Below are 22,062 nucleotides of genomic sequence, written 5' to 3' on the forward strand. Positions count from 1 at the left end.
ATAAGACTGGAAAAACTCTCAACGCATTAAAATTCGTCGAAAATTTGAAACTGAATCAGGAGGAAGATGGGTTTGGACCCTGAAAGAAAATTAAATATAGATTGGAGTAATTAACCAATCAGCTAGTTGGCCAGCTACTGGACTGGATTGTAGCGTCTGAAGAAGCTTTTAATAAAGGGAGAAGGACCTTAGGAAAGGATTAAGGAAGTAATGTTTAAGGTTTAACTGAGATTAACCAATAAAACATATAAAAAAAGAAAATTTAAAAAAAAGAATGTGTTTAATGGGCTGTGGGGTCTTTTACTCCATAGGGCTTCATGTGTTTTTGGTATGTGTGTTACACAGCACCCTCAGTGCAGTAACACAGGGGTGTCATAGTGACCCCCCAGTATAGACTCCATACCCTGGGACTGACTACCGTCTCACAGGGCATGTAAAGTCAACATTGGCTTTACTAGTCTCAAATTGTGAACAGAACCAGTACAAACCATCATATTGTGGAAGTACTGGAAGGGGGTAATTAGATCACCCCTGGGTCTGTTTCCAAGGGGGCACTGTGCAGTCCCCCTTTGTCGAGTTTCTGGCTGGTGGCAGTGGTTACCACGTGAAATATTCCCACCGGAATATTCCCTATGGGATTTTCCCATTGATTTTAAACACACCACTTTTTGGTGCAATGTTAAAAATAGCGACAGATTAATTCACCGGTCGGGTCTTTTTGCCAGAACTCTGTTTTAAAATGGCATTTGTGTTCGTCTCTGAAACGCTAACCCAAGTCGAGCCCTTTGTTCCACTTTTTGGCGGGCTTCTGCACAGAAGCCCTCCAAATGGTGCCACTCTGTCTGGGGTGTGTGGGAGGGGGAATAGGCACCCTGGACTGCGTTGCCTGGGCAACTCAAGTCGCACTCTTGTTTGATTGGCCCATTGGTGAGCCGCCCAGCTCACCACTTAGCATGTTTGAGTGACAGCTAGGCTATTGAATGGGGGCTTGTCTGCATAAAAGCAGGGCTTTGGGGACTGGAACTTCAGAAGTCACCACAGGACCTAAAGAATCCAAAGAGGGGAGAAGCTGAGCCATCTACAACGACGACACCACCGGTGGAGCCCTGCTGTAACAAACTCACCACTTCCCCAACGACAGAGGACATATTCTTCCAGGAGAGTCTTCTTCCCTTTGAGCTGGTGGGACCAACCAGTTTGCCTTTTTCGCCTTCCAGGACGTCTCGTGGTCGAATCGCCCGTGCCAAGCACCCCGGCGGCCGGATAGCCGCGCTTCACCACTGACCGCGAATAAAAGGGACGCACCTTTTAATCTGGAACTCCGCGGCTGGTTTCATCCCTGGCAGTGCAACGACTTCCAGCTTTCTTCCTCGTCGAGATCATCTCTTCCTCTGGTCAAAGCCACGACTTGTACCCGCTGCCAGGAACAACTGCCACCGCTGGAGCTTTCTCACCATTTAAGGTACTGTGTCCCGCCTGGCCTCCCTTGCAACGGACTGTCCAAGGTGTCCCGTAAATCCTTGACTTTTCAACTGGGTTGGCCCCAGACCTTCTAACTTTGCCTTTCTGAACTGGTCCAACCTCTTTTTGACATTTTCTGCAAAGACTATGAGTGTATTTCCACTGTGTGATCTTGGGCACATCCAGCCTTGCTCTCTCTAAGAGTGGGCCTGGTCTATGAACTTTGGCTCTACAGTAGACCCTGCCTTTCCTGACTTGCGGTGGTTTCTTAAAAGTGTTGGTAATGAGTTATTTCCATGCTCTGCCTTCTTTCTCCCTTTTTAACGAATTATTGGAGTGCCATCTAAGTTACGCGCTCACCTCGGTTTTGCTAATAAGTGGTGTTTTAACCTAGACTTGTCGATTAATTAGGGAGGTGTATATACTTAGTGACTGTGTTTGAACTTGCTTGATATATTAGTGCCAGTGTATTTTCATAAAGTGTGTTTCAAATAAATAATTATATACTTTTAATACCAAAGCTCTGATTAGTATTTGCTTGTTCTACTGTATTGTTCGCCCTATTGTGTATGCTCTATATACGGCCCTACTCTTCTTGAGAGAAGTCTGACTGCTCAGCCACAGCTACCAGGTAAATCTGGGTGGTGCAGACTGCTACCAATTGGGTTTACTGCCAACACCTGTAGTCTTAATCTTTTTGCAGTGGTCCCTAAGGGAACTGCACAGGATTCTGCATAACAGGTTGAAGTAGGGGAAAGGCTCCTAAGCATCAGCCGATTCCTACTTTTTAGTTGTGAGTAGTATTACTCCCTACTATTTTTATTGGGATTATGTAGCTCTTCATGGTTTAAGCGTGTCTAGTTCCCTGCTTTCGGCTGGTAGAAGTCCGATTCAGTTGGAAAGTAGGCTTAGACCACGCCGTCTCTTTATGCTCCTCTGCACCAAGCTTGGCAGAGAAACCTACTAGACTTGCATGCAGAGGTCATGTAACCGATGCCACAGTGGGCAAAGAAGAGCATTCCCCAAAATGGACGACCCCTGGAGGAAATTGATGCCAACCCTAGGAATTCTGGGATAGCTTTGGAGGCTTTGACCTTCTCCCGAGACTCCTCCACTTTCTGTCATCAAAAGAAATATTCAAGAGTTTAGGCTGGACATCAGGTGCAAACCCAGACATTTGCATCCATGAATACCGGCAGATAACAGTTTGAACTCATGGCTCTAGCCACACAGTCTACTGTATCAAGGCCTGACTGGATGATCAGATGAACCCTCTCCTTCCCATTACTAAAAGGGGAAGTGAAACCCTCTTGCAAAGAGATTCTCTGCTGCGTTAGATCAAATGCCACAAACAGTGGGAATGTTTGGCCAGGGTTCAGGTAGCATCATTCACTGTGCTCAAGGCCAGGCCAGCCTGCAAGACCCGAATACCTTTCAGCCAAAACCATCCACATTCTTGTTTTACCCAACTGGGGGCAAGAATGGAAATGTGGCCGACTTGGAGCCAGCAGAAAACCTTGATATGTGCAGACAGGGAAATGCTTTTTGGCAAGTTTATGGTCAAGAGCTGGTGTGGAAGCTGGTTTCAACCATGTAGCGAACAACCAGCCGCCAATACTGGGTTAAAGGGCCAAGATTTCTCTTTAGGGGGACCTTCATCATGAATTTCCGTGGTCAAACTGGACCACTGGCTTCACTGGAGTGAACAGGATCAGGGTATCGACAACCTTTGCAACAGTCCGTTGAAAGGAAGCGTGTGGCTTAACATATGCAGAAACCTGAGGGAAGCGTCCAGACAGTGACCACTGGAATCCCGAAGGTAGATAGCTCAGCAGGCCTGCTGCAGCCGAAAGAGGTGCCCGCGCCATCTTGATCGAGCGTGGTGGGCCATTGCTCCACCACCAGCACTGGGACAAAAGCCCCAAGAACTGGGGCCTTTGCAAGATGTTCAACATCTGCTGCCTGAATTCCTCTCACTGCTTGGAAACACGTGTGTGTGGGGAATGATACCTCCAAGGGAGGGAAATCTAGTGAAGAATCTTCACCATACCTGGAACAAGTGTTGAATTGTTTTTGGAGGATGAGAAGGAAGAATGGCATTCACATTGTTCGGTGGGGGAGCACTACTTCTTGGGACTGATCTTCTACTCCTTCAGGTCACCTATGTGTGAGCTGGAATCTTCGGGGTAGCCCTCCTTTGAGTGGTATTCAACCCTCGTCTCCTCTGAAGACGGGAGCTCTCTTGGAAAAGTGCTCCAAAGCAGGACATCTGGAGAAAGTGCATTTCCCACCTTTGTGGAGAAAGGGGCACACTTTAGCAGCATGCTCCCAGAGAGCCTTACCATGTATGGACGGACATGAACCACATTCTACAATATCTAGTTCTACCCCCCAGTCAGTAAAGACACACTATGTGGGGGACAAGCAGTCCCTACAGGGCTTGATGCCCACCTTGGGATTCAGCATGACACAATTATGTTTTTAAAAATTCTAGTGCTGTCTGAGCAGCATACGGAGCCTGTGGAATAAAAGGAACCAAGTCAATCGGGCACCAATGGATCCATATCCGTTGGGTTCATATATGTTGCCAATGATGTTGCATCTGGTGAATGTGCACTGGAATCGGGCAGGGCTGGCACAGAGCCATATGGTGTCCCCCGATGGCTGAAAAAATGTTTGTTTTTTTTCTCCAAAGGCGCCTGGCACTGGAAGATTTCTCTGCGTGGAACAAATCCATTAGAATGTTTTTTTCTTCAGCAGCAATGATCAAACTAATAGTAATTTTAACAATACCCATATCCAGTTTCTTTTCGGCGCTTCATGCTGGATTCTGCGCACTTGCAAGTGCGATAGGAACAGGCGTTTGACATTGGACGGGCTAAGAGCTGATTCGAACCTGCGGAGGGTTGCACACAGACATCAAGTGGTAGCTCTCTGCACTCTGCGCTGCCTTATCAGCTCCCCATGGACTGGGCACAATGACTGTGAATCCGTCGAGGCCATAGATGGATCTCATGACAGATGCGCGCAGAGTCGACACCCACAAGACTTCCTCTACAAGACAATTGCTTGCCTTAAATATCTGTGTCAGAATGATCAGAAAATATATGCGAGAAAGCCTCCTTTTGCTGATGTCTTACTTATTCTTCGAATGCTCCTACACAATAGCGTGCACCAGCAGGCGTTGCTTTGGGAGCCAGTAGGGCCTGGACAGCCATTCATTCTTCTCAAGTCGAAGAATTGAATTCCATTAAATTGGGTAAAACACTGCCTGGAGCACTTAAAACACGAGACTTGCAGCACAAAGCACTATATTCAAACTTGGATGCATTTTTGTTTTTTTAAATACTAAAAACTATTCTGAATCCAAGCAGTCTATGGCAGGAAAACTCACATCATGCGTGTACATTTATAAGACTCCCTCCCTAAAAGACAGCCCAGGTGACAATGCAAGAGAAACGTAGAAAGGCCAACACAATGAAAAGAACAAAGCATAAGAAACCGATTCAAATATAGCTGGAAAGGGGAGGATAAACTAGCATAAGAAGTAATGCACTTAGAATAGGAGGCATTATCCCACTGGCGTACCTCACCGAGGATGCTCAACTTATTGTAGTTGCTATTGGTACGCAGAGGAGAAATACCTGGCAGTGTGTTGCTGGACTAGCCTTGTGACAAGAGCAGTGCAAACATGGACCCTTTGCTCTCTGTGTCTAGAGAGATGCAGGATGTCAGCCGCAATGAAGACACTCAACCAGGTAGAAACACGTGTCAGGGGGCTTGCTGGTGTTACCCCTGTTGAGGGGCGAATTACCTTGCAATTGAATGCGGCTCCGTCACTGTAGGAGGTGGTGGGGGGCGCGTTTGACCACAATTATCAGCTAAAGGTAATTTCTCCTCTGTTAAGCTAAAACATAATTGTAGACCTTTGTGAGTGGGCACAATCCAAATGAACATGCACTTTGACGTAGTTCATTCTCAGAGGGAAATGGTTGTCATACGGTAGACTAGGAAACACACCAAAGAACTCAAAGAAAAGACACAACCAGATAAAAACTGAAGGCTTTAATGGCTTCATTCATTCACTTCATGGTCCGGAAGTCATGGGCAGCACAACACAAATATAAAAGGAATGAAACCAAGTAACAGGTACCACAAACTGGGAAGGACATAACCTCCATGAATGGGAGATATTCACAGTTCTTGCACTTCCTAAAAGAGCACGTTGAGACTAATGGCAGGCAGCAGTGGTCAGTGGAGGGCCCCAACAAGTGCGGTCAGGCTAGTCCTCACCAACGATTACAGAGACATTCGAAATATTTAAAATAGAACATAAAAATGGAACATCTTCATGTTGAATTCAAAAAGACATTAGCCTTACAGCAGGCCCTGTGCTCATCTCAAAGGCAGAGATAGGGGAATGGGGGATGGGGGATGGTGGGAGTGCACTCATCCTAGGGGCGGCACAGGGCATGGGGGAGCAGCCTTACTGCAATCTGAGAAGGTACGACAGGGGAAGCGCACAACGATATAGTGGGACTAAAGTCATCCCAGAGGTAGGTTGGGAAGAATAGGCCAATGGTCCCAGAAAAGAGCCAGGGGTGGGGTGCATGGAGATGTCCAGAGCACACCATTGCAGGGATAGGGTGAGGGAGCAGGAAGACTGCCAACTAAGAAGAAAGAGCAAGGGGATGGAAATGCGTGGGCGTGCAGCCATCCCAGAGGTAGAGGGGGAGTTCATGGGAATGTGGGGAAAACTCTGGTCCCCTAAAATACAGCAAAGGTAAGGGGATGAATGGGTCTGCACTTATCCAAGAGGCAAGGGGGATGATGAAACCTACTACTGTACTAGAAAACTAGGCAGAGCTTGGAAGATTGTGGTTGGTAATCATGCATTCCAACGGTAGTATGGGGGGCAGTGCAGGACAAGAGATTGGGCGGCGAGGGGGGCGAGAGCACCTATTCCTCTCCAAAAGACGCTATGGGGATGAATTCATTATTCATACATGTCTACAGAGGGAGATGTTGGCCTCGGAATGAGGTCCACATACAGGCACAGAGGGAAGAAGATGGGCAATAAGGAGGAGCTCTCCTATAAGAAGGGTGCAAGAGAGCAACCGAAAGTAATTAGGAGACACAAAAGATGCTTGCGCGGGAATAGGAATAAAAGTGGGCCAAAGCTACAGCAAAGACCCCCATATAAAATGTGCATCTATATTGCGTCTTTCCAGGTCTCCCAGCTCAGGAGGCCCAGGTGATGCAGCATATGCTGTATGTCGTCATATCCTGCAGTTCCTTTTGATGTAATGGCCTGCGAAGGCTCTGGATGTCCAATTGAGATGCCTTATTCTGCCAGAAGCCTTAGCTGAACAACATTCTGTACCGTTGCATTTCTCAAGCGATGCACCCAGCTTTGCCACATTCTGCTAGGCCACTCTTCAGTCATGCCATGTGCTGGGGTACCCTGTGATGTCTTATATTGCCAGTACCCGGGTTACATCATATCCTGGTTGTCGCCTGTCCAGTGCTGAGCGGCAGAAGCGCATCAACCTGATTTAGCACCCAAGAAATGTGGGGTCTTGCCTGAGGGTCCACGGTCATAATGGAGGAAAGCAGCTCCTTGAGCCCCTGCGAGTACCTGTGGAGGGAGGAAGAAAAAATATATATGTGTTTGAACAACAACCGTATCCCGAGTCCCAAAAACGTTAGGATTGAATATTCACAGAAAACGAACAGAAAATTAACTGCCGGAATAAATTGCATAGAGGTGTGGAGGGAGGAGGAAATAGCATTACAATTATAAGACAGAAAAGGTGTGTGTCATGACTTTAGTGCTCCTAAACCTTAAACTTGTACCATTACAATATATTCGTGTCCCTATGTGGAGCAGGGACCAGACACCGCTTCTTAGACCCTATATGGCCCCACCTACAGTTCACTCTCCTTTTTCATGTGATAAAACTTTATCAATAATACAAAATAACATGGTTTTTTAATTAAAAAAAAGGAAAACCATAGTTATTTTAAAGTTTGCAAAATGAATATACAATAGAAATACAAAAAAAGGAGTAGGGAGAAGAATGTTTTTAAAGAAAAATAATAAGTCGTTCAGGTTTCCAAGTGGTCGAAGACTGCCCTACAAGTTACCCGATAGCTTGTACATGCATCTCCAACACAGAAGTGTCCAGGGGAACACCAACAAAGCAACCCCATGTTGTTCAGCACTCTTTAGGCAAAAATATAAATAATTTCATTGTTCCCAAAGATGAACGTTAAATTGTGATCAATTGTTTTTTAATGTTTCAAAATTATTTAAAGTACATTTATTTAATCAAAAGGGTTTCCAGTAATTAATTTACTTCATAAGCTTCCGACATCCCCACAAGTTTATCAAGAACGGAAAGAATCTAATGGAACTATACCGATTTTTCTCCTAGGAGCAGAAGATACCATGGCTAAGATTGCAGACAATTCATGGACTGCATATGGAACATTAACTCTAAGAACTATAGTGGAATGATCACTAAATTCTGTAAGATCGTTAACGGAGAACAAATTGATTTTATATTCAAAGAGGTTTTATGTTCATTTCTCAACATTAGTGTTTTCGATGGGTTTGATTTACTTTCTCAAAAACCCCCATAAAAAACGTGTTTTTTCTCGGGGGGGGGGGTATCCCCACTCAAACTCCCCTTCCCCAATTAATTCAACTCTATTCCTGTCCCCCCACCGCTTACATTCCCTTCCCCACAACCCCCTGTTTTTCAATGTTATTTTCCTCGAGAGAATACAATCGAAAAACCATGAAAAAATGACTTTCAAAGTATGTACTTTGTACCTCAGAGAGGCATACACATAATCAATCCAAGAGAACAGAGTGCCTCTCTTCCACGTTTTTATAGTTAAGACCAATCAATAGGTAAGCAAACATCACGTCCCAGTCCTCTATAAAGGAGCCTCAAAGTTTCCCTCTGTCCTCGTTATCCAATGAAGCCGTTCTCTTACTGGCTACAAGATTGTTCAAGGTTGACAAACCCACAACACACTCTGATTTTAAACCCCCACCTATAATATTATTTTCATAGCCGTTTCCCAACCACTCTAATATTAAGTCATCTATTGCAAATTGAAGTTCTTGACAAGTGGACTTTGCTGGCTTCCAATACAGGTTAATAAATAGTAGTTCAAGAGGGAAATCCTTAAAACACACTCCAAAAGGCAGCAGCCCCTCACTGGAACTGCACATTTCAAACAATGTAATGTTGAGGTGCAGATCAATGGAAATTACCAACCCCACAGATGGACGGCCTAAAAGGCCTCCACGGCCCAATTTAGAGTAGGTTTTATATCCCTCCAAATAGAAAGGTTCTAAAGTTATGGTCTCCTGAAACATCAGAATATGGTGGTCTGAAAGCACTGCGTTTGATTCTCAAGCCTTAATTATGTTTTTATATCCGCAAGCCTTAATTATGTTTTTATATCCACAAACACTCCAGTACAAAAGTCTATGACCACAACAGCAAAATATTTTAAAAAACAGTCCTTTCGATTCAGTGTTGCAATTTATAGAGGCTGCCAGCCACGACCAATCTGATTTAAAGTAGGTCGAGTTGTCAGGATTCCAGGTGTTAATAACTGACCTAGTGCTGGATGTCCCGTTTGATTAAAAGCACTGCTTGCTGATGCTGCTACTTCAACCCAGTTGGGGGTGGGGGGCATAATCTAAAAAGGAGTCTGCAGCTCCTAAGGTATCAAATTCAATCAAGTCAAACCCCATTGTCCTAAAGACATCTTGTTGATGCCAGATTAGAATAGAAACATACAATTAATTTGTCCGTGCCACAATCCGGAATGGAAACCAAGTCAATATCGCCAGAATGAATGCAGGAATCACTGCAAATATGCTTCATAAATTGGCCCTATTCAATGGCGTCCTTAGCGGAGTAGATTGAGGCGCACCCTGTTTATGCATGTGCACCTCGACACTTTCTTGGTTGTCTTCAGCTGCCATTTGATCAACTGAATAAGGTGCTGACTCCAAGTCACAGCACATGGGTACAAATGACTCAATTATTATTGAGTCCACCTTTTCTTCGTGGATTTGCACCGGCACTATGCTTACAACTGTGGCTGCATTTGTGTTAGTCTTAAGTGCAAGGCCTTCTGCAGCCAGCTCCACAAGTTCTGCCAAATTAGAGGGCTCAACATATTTTGAGGAATCATTTGTTTATTTGGGTTCGCAGAACTCTAATTTTAACTTGTTTCCTTTTTACTATAGGTTCCAGCACGGGGGCCGCTCCTCTGCTATTATACCGTCTGCACCCTTCAAACGGGTTAGAAACACCTGGGATCGAGTTAGCTATAATGCTGTTGCCACAGAGGTTGTAGGCAGGAAGTCGGAGTGTTATTGTAGACGACATAGGAGAGTGTAAAAATGTAGCAATCGGTAACAATGACGAAGACAACTAATCAAACTCGCTTCGGAAACAGTGCTAAAGACACAAACCGGGAACCAGCAATAGACAAAAAGTCAGTACGGTATAAAATAGTACATACAACAAATTTACAGAACAGTTTGCGAGTTCTTTGTTGTAATAGGGCTGCTTGCTCCAAAGCCCCAACACTCCTCCGGCCCGCGACACAATACACTTCACCATGCAAAGGTAATGAGATTTTAAAGCAGGGCTTCCTCGTGATGGTAGTAGAGAGTGAAAAAAAGACCAAAACTACTCCGTGCACATACAGAATCCACAGGTAATCCTCCTCCACCACAGACCATACTTCTCTGCACTTTGAACGATTTCATTGCTTACTTCATAAGTTGCAAGCATTATTGCAGGGGCAAGTTTAGGAGTAGCAGCTGGTACCCCGAAACCCTTAAATGATGTCCCTTGCAAGGATCCTCAAAAAGGAGGGAAATTATTTCCCCAAGAAAGTGCCCCCAAAAGTAGCAAATAAAATTCAGGGCAAGAGTTATAATTTGAGTCAATTTACGATCATTGGCTGATGTGCTCAGAAGATGGAACAAGTTACTTACCTGTAACTGTTGTTCTCCAGCATGGGTCTGGCATGGATTCACATGCTCCTGAATAAAGAATACATAGCAGTGCACACATGCACAACCACGAGAGGTGGCAAGGCTCAACAGAAGAAATCTCTTACCTCCTCACCAGGCTCACCTTCAAGCGAACAAGTTGCGCAGCACTGCTTGGCCGACTCTGGAATCACTGTCGACGCAGTAGATTTTCATGAAGGTGTGCGTCGACCTCCACGTCTCAGCCCTGCAGATGTCCAGCAGGGTAACAACAGACAGGAATGCCGTTGTAGCAGCGATCGCTCTGGTAGAATGGGCTCTCTGACGGCTAGGCAGCGTGCGGTTTGCCAACCAGCGACAGTGAGAGATAGAGCCGGAGAGCCATCTGGAAATTGAAGCCTTAGACGGGATCTTCCCACGGTTCACAGGACCAAAGTTCACAAAAAGCTGAGACGTTTTCCGGAAACTCTTCGTGTGGGCCACGTAGTCAGCGCTCGAGCCACATCCAACGAGTGCAAAGTCCTTTCAGCCGGCAACGAAGGCATCGGAAAAAACACAGGTAACACCAAAGGCTCTTTGAGGTGAAATTGGGACGGAACCTTGGGCATGAAGGAGAGGTGCGTCTGCAGCACCACCCTCGTCTCATGAAAAGTCAAGTAAGGCCGCTTCCATGACAGGGCCTGGCTCTCACCTACTCGACGTGCAGAGGCGATGGCCACGAGGAAAGCCGTCATGACAGAAACTTGAGCGGACCTGAGTGCATAGGTTCGAATGGTGCCCCCATGAGCCTATTCAGCACCACATTGAGTTCCCACACTGGCGCCGGGGCCTTCACCGAACTCCTCGTCGAGCGCGATCCTGTCCTGGAAGCTTCCGGACACCTGGACCCAATGGGCGTCGAGGAACTCCTGCAGTGGGTTCATCAGCAACCTGCAGAGTCAAATGAGGTATACGCATGACGACATAATGCCGAGAAGAGACTTGATGGCCTTCACTGTGGCGATCTTCAGTGCCAACAGCCGTTGCACCTTGTCTAGGATTGCCGCAATCCTTTCCTCCAACTGTGAAACCAGGCATGACACTGTGCCTTGCTTGGAGGTTGACGGGCCGCCTTGTGGTCCCAGACGATGACGGCGGCCGCCTCCGAAGGTCTTGGAGCGGCCCCTGTTTGGTTTGAGGAACGCAAGGGCTTGTGGTAAGAGGAAGAGCTCCCGCCGAAACCCCTCAATGACCGGCTAGACTTCCCACTTGAGGAACGAAATGACAGCCGTCGTTGCTGTAGCGTGCCGAGGGCACGTGCCGTCTCCATCTATATGGCCTGGAGGGACTCATCCACAATGTCCTGAACAGGTTGTCCACATCAAAGGGCATGTCCAAAACCCCTATGTGGACCTCCTGTCGAAAGTTGGTGGCCTTCAGCCAGCCACGACGGCAAAGGCAGACGCCCTTGCCCATCTGGCGGAACCCCGCGTCCGAAATGTCCATGGCCATCGTGATGGCGTGGTCCGACGCCTCCTCGCCTTCTTGAAGAATCTCCAAAGCCTCAACCCTTGTGTGGTCGGGAAGGAAGTCCAGGAGCAGAACCAGCTTAAACCACAGCTCCCGGACTTATCTTGTCACGACAGCGATGGCACTGGCAGCCTTGCCGTTTGCCGCGCAGAGTAGATAACCTTCCTACCCATCAAATCCAACTTCATCCCCTCGTTGTCTGGAGGGGTGGATGCTGCAGAAGCAAAATCGCCCATTTCTTCTTGGCCGCCGCCGAGACCACCGAGTCCGGTGACGGTTGGGAATGTAAGCACTTGGGTGCAGAGTCCGGCACCCTGTACTTCTTTTCCAGCCGGTCTCTCTTCGCTGGGACTGTAGAGGGGTTCTTCATCAGAGCCAGCCCTTCATCCCAAACATCGCACAGGAGCGGGACCGAAAGGATGGTCTTCCTCTTTGCCGCCCGGCGCTGATATAAGAAGCCTTCCTTCTTTCCCTCCGGCAAGAGCTGGAAAAGTTCAGATGCTCTGGTGATCATTGCATAGAAAGATCCTATTTCGTCCGGAGGAGAGGCTCTGGGCGGAGGAGACGGGAGGTCCCCCATCCCGCTCTCAGTCTCCCTTGGGGGCTAGCGGAGGGTAGAGGAGCGGAGGAGAAGGGGGCGAAGGGTGGCAAGGAGGCATCTGGTGCCTCTTCCTCTTCTTGATCGCCGGTTCCCCCAGTGTCAACAGGGCGGGCAGCACAGGGGCCGTGGGAGGAGCGGGTGGCGTCGCCGGCCTCTTCTGCTGTATCTCGGAAACCAGAGTATGAAGGGTAGAGAGGATGTACATTGAAAAGGTCTCTAGGCAGCATTTGTGGGGCAGGGGTAGGGCCAGAGCCCTCATCATCCTGGGGCCTCCCCGTCATCGCCTTCATAGACGGTATCCTCGTCGTCACCCCGTCTCCCTCGTCGTCATCATCGCCCTCATGGACGGTCTCAAGGTAAACGAGTTGATCCTCATCAGCAGAAGAAATGTCCGTGCCCTGAAGGCCTTCAACGCCCCCCCCTCCCCCACCCTTCGAGTCCAGAGGGGTCGGCCTCGGGAAGATGGTCGGCATCCTCTTCCCCGGGGTCTTCTCAATGGGCTCGATCAAAGCCTCCTTCCTGGGAGGAAGGGACACCCTTGCCGTCGGTGGGGTATCCTGCGGGTCTATCCCTACTGTTTTCGTAAGCGATGGCACCACCTCGAGGGTGACGATTTTGCCTGGTGCACCTGGGCCTTCACGGACAGGCCGAGCCCCTTGTCCTGCTTGGCCTTCACGGTCGTCTGGGACACCATGTCCTATTTGACCTTCTCCTTAGAGGCTGGATCGGACACTCGGTCCCCTTTGGCCTTCTCCGATGAGGGTAGACCAGACACCATATCCTGTTTGGCCTTCTTCTTGGTCGTCTCAGGGTTCTCTCTCAGTTTACCCGGGTGATTAGACTTTCTCTTGGATGAAGATCCAGAGCGTTGACTGGAGATCGATGCAGATGACGAACGTGCCCTGTCCGTCACAAGACCCGCAGCAGCAGCGCCCCCGACGGTAGCAGACTAGTGGTGCTTGGCCTTTTGTCGGACCCCCACAGGTGGGGCGCCCTCAAAGGACTTAGACGCCCGCTCAGTTTTCCCAGATCCAGGAGAGGCGTGCCCCTGGGTACCACCTAGTGCAGACGTATTGTCCTGCAGCCACTCTTGCAGCCGTTTACGGCAATCCTTCAACGTGCGCCTCGTGAAGCAACAGCCAAACGCACAATCCTCCTCCTTATACGTCGGGTGCAGGCAGTACAGACACTGGGAATGCTTGTCGTCCATGTATACATTCCGCAAACCGCAGTCGGAGCAAAGCTTGAAAAGGGAAGGAGCGTCCTTCTCATCCGACATGATCGTAGCGGTGTAGGCTTGAAGAATCTTCTGGAATACTCCAAGAAGAAAACTCGACGAAAATCGCCCTTGAGGGGCACTGAAAAGACAGAAAAACAGGTCCCTGTTAGTCGGAAGGATGATCGATGGTGCACACAGGCTCGATTGACTGAAAAATAAGTTTAACTCTTCCAAAAATGGAAAAACACAGTAAAAGCTCGAGAGCTAAGCACAAGGACTCCCAACACTTGAACGTGCAGTAAAAATCTGAAGATAGCTGCCAGAGGAGGGGCTTAGGTAGAGGGAAGTCATTGGCTGGGGGCAGTATGACCCAGAGCTCAGTGATTGGTTGTTAGGAGAAAGACAGTTCAGCAATAAAACTGATTTTTTCTTTTACAGAGGATTCCCAACCTGAAGACAGGGAATATTCATGACCATGTGAATCCATGGCAGAACCCATGCTGGAGAAGTAGGGTCTGCAACACTGTCTGGAGAATCAAAGAAGCCTCCAGAGGGGAGCGAACAGGTAGTGGTAGATGTGGACTTCCTGAAACCTGTGAGAGTTTACCACAGCATTTGTTACCCTGGTAAATATTGTCTGTGCCATGCTATGATCCAGTGTCAAAGCCTTGAGGTGGTACTGAGACTCCAACAAAAGCCAGATGTATTCATGGGGAGGAGATCAGATGCAGCTAGCCATCCTGGAGCTATACAGCACCGACCCAGTACCCAGAGAACAGGAATGTCCAGATCTGAAGCAGATTGTGATCATCTTCAACTTCTCCTCATGGAGTGGTTGAAGAGGGAAAGGTCAAAGATAGTCCTGAGATTCGATAAGTTGATTTTTTCTGCATAGTAAAGAACCTGGAGAAGCCCTTGAAACGCTCCTTAAGTTGAAAGTTACTCAATGAGCTGCGGCTTAAGCCCTTGAATACATCCTCCTGGAAAGGTAGTGACACCCACTGTTGTAGAGGGAGAGAGAAGGGCGGGCAGGGAGTCAGTGGAAATTAAGATCCTTGTGTTCTCTCTGTGATGGTGAAAGGATATTGTGGTACCGACCGCCATACCTCCAGGTGAAGAGCAATCCACTGTCCTACAGAGGCTGAGTGAGCCACAACTTCAGCATCAAACTCTGGATTTGGGATGTGTGGAAGGCTCCTGACCATAAAGGATTTGCCCGTCTTCGGTTTTCTGCGTGGGGTAGAAATGTCTATTCTATGGGCCTTCGCTACAGGGATTCACAATAGTTCTCTCTTGTAGACCTTGGGTTTCACTCTTTGTCACAGGGCCATTGCCAGACCTAGTGCATCAGGCTTTCATCAGGTATTTTCCCAGGCTTTGTGTTTCCAGCTTCACAGCATTGCTATTCCAAGACCTAGTGTATCATGATTCCCAATAGGTCTATCTTGGACTTTAGACCTTGGCATTTCAGACTTTGCCACAGATCTATTCCCAGACCTAGTGTTTCAGGCTTCTCGTCCAGCCTTTTCCCATACCTTGTGTTTGAGGATTCTCAGGGCTTGGTGTTTGAGGATTAACAGCATGCCTTGGGTTTCCGGATTCACAACAGGTCTTGCTCAAGACATATGATTCAGGGTTAATGGGCATTTCTCTCCTTTTCAGAGTACTTTCATGCAGGTGATATTCTCTGGCCCTCCTGCCAGTGGCCTCGGCCCTTCCCTAGGGGTCGCTGGTAAAAAACAGTTGGACCTGGCTTTCCAATCCCCCCTCAAAGGCTTAAATGGGGCGCTTGTGACCTTCTGGTCACCATTCCTCCTCCAGGGCTTCCAGGGCTAAGTAGCCCTCCACAGGCATGCCCAGTGTTCTTCCAGGCAGCACTTCTTTCAGCCTTCTGGTCTCCAGCAGTCTCCCCTTGTAACAAAGGAGCTTTGCAAGGTATGCCTGCTTCTTCCAAATTCCAGACACCAGGTCAGCTGACGCAGCCCCTTTTATGCCCCTAGGCTCTGGTGTGATTTCTAAAAAGGTCCCTATTGGTTACCTTCGAGGCTTCTTGGTCTCCTTCTCTGAGATTGTTTATACTTGTATTGCTCTCATTTCCTCTTACTATCTCTTTAGTGATTTGTTCTGAGTGTTGCCAATGGCGGCATTGGTTTCATTCTCTCTGGCATGCAACTGGGAGATTTCTAAGGCATCTGTTGTGTTCAGCGCCATCTTGTAACATCCTTGGTGTGTGACAACTCTAAGGAAGGCATGGTATCAAAGTAAGACAGGCAGAAGTGAACACAGTTCAAGGGTGTTTATTGAACTTTCAAAGAGGTGTGATAAACGCCTACCTAAACCTAAATCCAACATAGGAGCAAGCTACTCCCATCAAATAATAAAGAATGCAGTCCTAGCGCAGTCGTGTAAAACAAAAGAAAGTGCCTCTGAACCCCTCAGCTGGGTTCAGATCCGTCTTCAGGTTCAACTAGTCTCCCTCAGCTGAATTCAGACAAATTGTAAAGTTATACTTATCAAAGACTTTCGATTGTGCACAACTTTTGTAAGACCTGTCGCAGGACCACTTAGATTCAAAGTTTCTTTCTCACAACGCATTTCTCATTTCATTCGATACCCTACACAGACCTTCGAATGAGCACCACCACGGATGCCAGACCACTCTGTATTTGGTATCGGATTTAGCTTTCAACAGTTAATTCACTCCTTACGCTTCCAATTGGTCGCGTTTCTTAACACATGCGCTTCAAACAGAGTTCTTCGTAGAATTCTTCATACAATGTTGCCGCTTACATCCTTGTTTCAAACAGGGTTTCGTATCGGTTTCTCCGACTCACAGTTGTGCTGCTTTTACTGGCGCGGCTTTCTTGCAGGAGCCAAGGACAGTACCATGGCGGCAATCGCTCCTCTCAGCCTGGGTTATCGACACGGGCGCACACCAAAGACACCTTTGATGCACAGCGTAGGTCTGCTCAGCTTCAGTTTCTTGTCTTAGGCTTTTCAGTTTCCAAGGCTTGTGTAAATAGCGGTTTCTAGAGGTCAAGGGTACTTCCCTCCTTGCAAACTCCAGGCTCCCACGGTTGAATGATTTGCCAACGTCTAAGTGGTAAAAGTAGTAAACTTTCTAGTCGGCAGGATAATAGTATCTCTACTTGTTGAAGTGGTCATATGCTGTCTGAACACTACATTGGGGAAAGCTTTTCTTTTGGCTTATGCCCGTATCATAACAAGTGGCTTTTACAGAGGCACATGGGTACTTGTAGTTTAAGCAGGCCGCAACATTAACACATGCCACTCGCAAATGGTGAGGAATTAAACGGGGCAAGTAAGTAATTCTGTGCATGTGCATCTTAATGCCAGTAAGACTGAGATTCTACTCATCGGCACTCCCACTCCCTCCTTCCCTGCTGCTCTCTGGCCGGCCTCTCTGGGCCCTCTTCCTACTCCTACCTGCAAGGCAAAAAACCTTGGGGTCATCTTCGACTCCACACTCTCCTTCTCTCCTCACATATCCGACGTATCTAAGAAGTCACACTACCAGCTACACCTCCTCAGAGGTATCCTTCCTTTCCTCTCCTTCCCCCAGAAGCTCACTGTCTCTAGAGCCCTGGTTCTCTCTGAGCTGGACTACTGTAACAGCCTCTATCTTAATCTGCCCGCCTCTACTCTCCGCTCTTTGCAACTCATCCAGAACAGGACTGCAAGACTTGTCCTTGGCCTCAAGCCCAGGGACCGTATCTCTCCAGGACTGAAATCACTACACTGGCTCCCAGTGACTGCGAGGATCAAGTTCAAAACCCTCTGCATTGTCCACAAGGCCGTCTGGGGCCTTGGGCCAAAATACCTTCAACTCTCTCTTCCTAAATATCTTCCTTCTCGAGCTCTTCGCTCATCCGCCTCCAACTCCCTCAGGGTCAGCCGCTTCTCCAAACAACGAGTTGGGGGCAGATCTCTTTCCACTGCAGGGGCTTCCCTCTGGAACAGCCTTCCTACCTCCCTGAAACTTGAGGAGAACCACCTCTGGTTCCGGAAGCACCTCAAAACCTTCCTCTTTGCCTCCGCTTTCTCTCCCCCTCTCCCCTGCTAATACTACTGAAACTGCACTGAATCTGCAACTGGGCCATTCACCGTTCTCGGCCCAGCCACTCTCCCCTGCACTGCCTCCATGGCAACCCCTGCACTACGGGACTGTGTCTGTATCCATACAGCCCCCCTTCCCAGCACTTGTCTGCACTTACCTCGCACTTGCCACCAGCTGGCCCTTGTTATTATTCCTGTATGCTTATAACCCTGTACTGCACTTTCCCCTCTCCCTTCCCCCATGCACTTTTCCCTTCCCCTCTACCCTTGCACTTGCGCGATCTGAATGACACCTGGCCTAGTAAGATCGTTGTCTGTCTCCCCTTGTTCCCCCCCCCCTGCCTCGTCGCGCCTTGAAACACTTGTGTATAGGCGCGTTACAAATGCCATATCATATCATGTGGCACATGCACTCTACCTACAGCTTCCTTGTCTTTGCTTAGATTTACATTCAAACTTTCCCCTTTGACTTTCTGTCAAAGGCAAAGGAACACTTGTAGAGCAAATCAAGCACAAGATGTTGCCCCTCCATGATGTGCTCATGGCACCAATCACATGTTTGTTTTTCTTGACACGTGGTTGTCCTTTTTCAGAGAAATGCAAAGGGGGAGGGCCACTTGGAAAGAAAAATAAACAGAGGCCCTTTGAGACCATAAACACTTCATCCTGTGCAACAAACCATTTGTCATGTAAAGGCATTCCCTTGCCCTCCAGCTTGATTTGGAGTTGCTGGTGTGATGTACAGGACGAGGACCAAATAACCGCACAGGCCTGGTGATGCATGCAAACATATCACTGGGCAGAGTGAGGAAGCAAAACAGAATAGAGATGATCTGAGGTTTTCATCTTTGTTATGCCACATTAATGTTCCTCTTGTATTGTACCCATCACCACCGCACTGGTCGTATCCAAGGCTTGTCAGGATAGTGGAATACTGTGCGCCTGCCAGATGTAACCAGACCATGGTCTGCAGGAAAAACAAAGAGGGCAAAAAAGGTGAGGTTATAGGTGCAGCCCTAAAAGTAGGATAGAAACAAGCACATCTGGAAGGTGCAAGGGGCTTCACAGTTCAGGTGTCTGATTGTGGTAGTAGGGATGCATCTATAATCCTTGATAATGGATCAAATAGATCATGGTGATCATGAAAAGTGAGAATATACCCTGCCAGTAATACTCCTTTTCTAGTACATTTTTAAGTGGTGCTATAAAATAGTCTGTGCATGATTATGTGATGGATTTCAGATGTGCTCAGGCATGCCCTTAAAGCGTGGAGGTTTCAAGCATGAAGGTTTCTTCACCAGATAAAGTCATTACACCGCTTATGTGTGAAGCAGAGATCCCTGAAAGAAAGTGCATCACAGAGCGCATGCAGAACCTACAAGTGGTCTTGGCCCAGACAATTGAGGCAAAGAGAACAATGATCACAGCCCAAAAACATCCTCTGATATAGCCCACATTTAGAAAACCTTGATGGCACAGACATAGAAAGAGCCAGCGTAACGAGAGAGAAGCAAAAGAAGAAAAGACAATTCTGGCCCCCATCAGGTATTGGCTTACAAAGCTTGTGGATGCAGGAGCCGGGCGCTGACCTAGGTAGCATGAGTAACCCTATGCAACAGATGAATTTTTTTAATGGAAACTTATTGCTGCACAAGGCTCCAGTCGAGTCTCCAGGAGATGGATGTTCCTTAGTTTGGAAGTAAGTGCATGGGAAGTGGAAGTATGCAACTGATGCAGTAAAATGTGAAGCAGGTTACAGCAATGTGTTTTTGAAGATGTTCGGGCGGTGCGGGCAGTTCTTACCTGCATGTTCAGTAATGAGAATGGAGTGGGATGGTGGCTGGGGGCATGGAGGGGTCAAGAGCTTTTTCTCTTTTAGTGACACTTTTTATTCACAATTTCTTTTTTTTGGTACTATTTAGTGTTGTTACTACTTGAAAAATGTATACCATTTAAATTGGTTAGTTCATTCAACATTGTATTTATTCATTATTCCAGTCTTCATATTTATTTCATCATTCACGTTAGTTTTATTTACAAATGTGCTTTTTTTATTGTGAGGCATTCGACCAGTCGCATGGTGGGTGAGCGCTCGCCTTTTTTTATTTTTATTTTGAAAGAAACTGAATGATGGTAGACGAACCTCTGGGAAGTGTGTGGGGCTAATCCGCACACATTTACCTAGGCACACAGCACGACATACACAAAGACCTGTGTACTCTGTGTGGACACAGCCTACAGGCGCCGTCCCCTTCTGTCATATTTAGTTGGGATCCGACAGCCAAGAGTATATCAAAGCATCTCTGAAGGCGCATGGAAAAAAAACGTCCTCCTGCCATGGCTAGCCTAATTAACTAACAAAGGCTCCATGGATCCGCCCCGTCCTTAGTTAGCTGCTGGTGGCAGCTTTGCATACTAATCTGAGTTGATGCAAACGGGCCCAAAGGAGGCCTGGTCGCAGGACTAACAAAAGACAGGAAAATCCCAACAACCTTTGATATGCACTGTGTCAACCTGAAGCCAGCTCCAGCCTCTCAGTATCAAGGGCAGTGACATGTCATGTCTGGGACTATGTATTTACAGTATTTATCCCCACAAGGGGACCCCATTCAGAAGGTACGCGTATGTGGTGTGGCAGCTACCGAAAGTCTGGTCTCACTTCAGAGGTGTCCTGCCCTATGCCCTTAACCCTACTCGGTGTATTACAGTGATTCCCTGCAGGGCGCACTCCCTTGCTTGTTGCATCGTCTCCAGTCTACTGTGCGCTCCACCGTCGCCTATAACATCCCATGTCCGCCACAACCATGCTTGTTCACTGCAAACTCCCCTGAATGTACATTTCATCCTTTCCAGAATACTGCACCCACCCCAATCCAAAGCACCTCTAAGTCCAGTATTCCTTCGTTGCTCACCACTCCAAACTGAGCCCAATGTCTGCCAAATGGAAGCATCACAGTCTACTACACGTTGGCCCTCATCAAATGCACTCTTCCCAACTATCAAACATGCTCTACTCAGTCCACTGCACCCTATACAGTTCCCAAATGAGCAAGTGAAGCAGTGCATAGCTGTAGACAGATCTCTTACCTGGTAATTTTGGGGATGGACACGTTATTCTGCACAGCTAAGGCCACGCTGTCCCCCTTCTGGAAAATCATATCATATGGTCCCTCTCCAAACATCATGCAGAAAAGCACACATCCTAAGGACTGAGGAAAATATGGAGAGAAGGATAGAGTATCAATAAACAAAACCATGCAAGCAGAGGACTGAGGTACACAGACCACAATGAGCGGCCTAAGAACTGAAGCACAGAATCGCAGCGCTTGTCATGATACCCTGCATGCAAGCAGAGGACTGAGGTACACAGACCACAATGTGCAGCCTAAGAGCTGATGCACAGAACCAGAGAGCGTGTCAAGATACTCTGCATGCACCTTCTCCTCAAAAAGCCTTCTGCTGACCCCTGCTGTCCAGCTAACTACCACCCTATCTCCATTACCCACTTCCTGGACAAGCTCTTTGAGAAGCTGGCCATCTCCCAGCCTATCCACCAGACTGAATCTGTTGGTTGTCTCCACAACCAGCAGTCTGGCTTCAGAGCAGCCCGAGGCACGGAAACAGCACTCCTGAACACCCATGAAGACTTGCTCTCTATTCTCGATTCCAACTCTCCTTCCATTCTCATCCTTCTTGATCTTTCCTCTGCCTTTGATATGGTCAATCATGCCACCCTTATAAATCGGCTCTGTGATATTCTTGGCATCGGGAACCTGGATCTGAACTTGTCGACCTCCTTCCTCTCTGACCGACCTTCACGGGTTCAACTGGGCCCTTTTCTCTCCTCCATCACTCTCCACTTGTGGTGTCCCTCAGGGCTCTATCCTCTCGCATTGGCTCTTCAACATCTACCTTGCCCCTCTAGCCCATTTGACCGCTGCCTTCTCTTCGAACTTCCAGTGTTATGTGGACGACACGTAGCTTTATTTCAAGCTTCCCTCCACTACCTCCTCCTCTTCCTCTCGCATTCGTGACTGTCTGCGATTCAGGCTTGGTGCACGGCCAACGATCTCTGCCTTAATGCCAGTAAGGCTGAGATCCTTCTCATTGGGTCCCAAGCTTCCTCCTTCCTGCAGACTCTGGCTGTCCTCCATGGGCCCC

The 22,062-nt window shown here is 47.8% G+C and overlaps 1 protein-coding gene across 3 annotated transcripts in view; it reads right to left on the reverse strand.

The window, feature by feature from the left end:
- Positions 1–5,511: 5,511 nt before the first annotated feature.
- The window catches only part of STK16 (serine/threonine kinase 16), a 250,437-nt gene continuing 233,886 nt past the window's right edge, over positions 5,512–22,062 (reverse strand). For 2 of the 3 annotated variants that reach the window (XM_069616905.1, XM_069616906.1), the window contains exons 7-8: positions 20,989–21,110; positions 5,512–7,099 (exon numbers count right to left, since the gene is read on the reverse strand). In XM_069616905.1, coding sequence (XP_069473006.1) covers positions 6,961–7,099; positions 20,989–21,110 — 261 coding nt within the window. In that variant the 3' untranslated portion in view covers positions 5,512–6,960. The remainder of the gene's footprint in view (positions 7,100–20,988; positions 21,111–22,062) is intronic. The other variant, XM_069616907.1, reaches the window with a different exon arrangement.

This window comes from Ambystoma mexicanum, chromosome 9 (assembly GCF_040938575.1).
Source record: "Ambystoma mexicanum isolate Mex_15411 chromosome 9, UKY_AmexF1_1, whole genome shotgun sequence".
In the NCBI taxonomy this organism is placed as follows: domain Eukaryota; kingdom Metazoa; phylum Chordata; class Amphibia; order Caudata; family Ambystomatidae; genus Ambystoma; species Ambystoma mexicanum.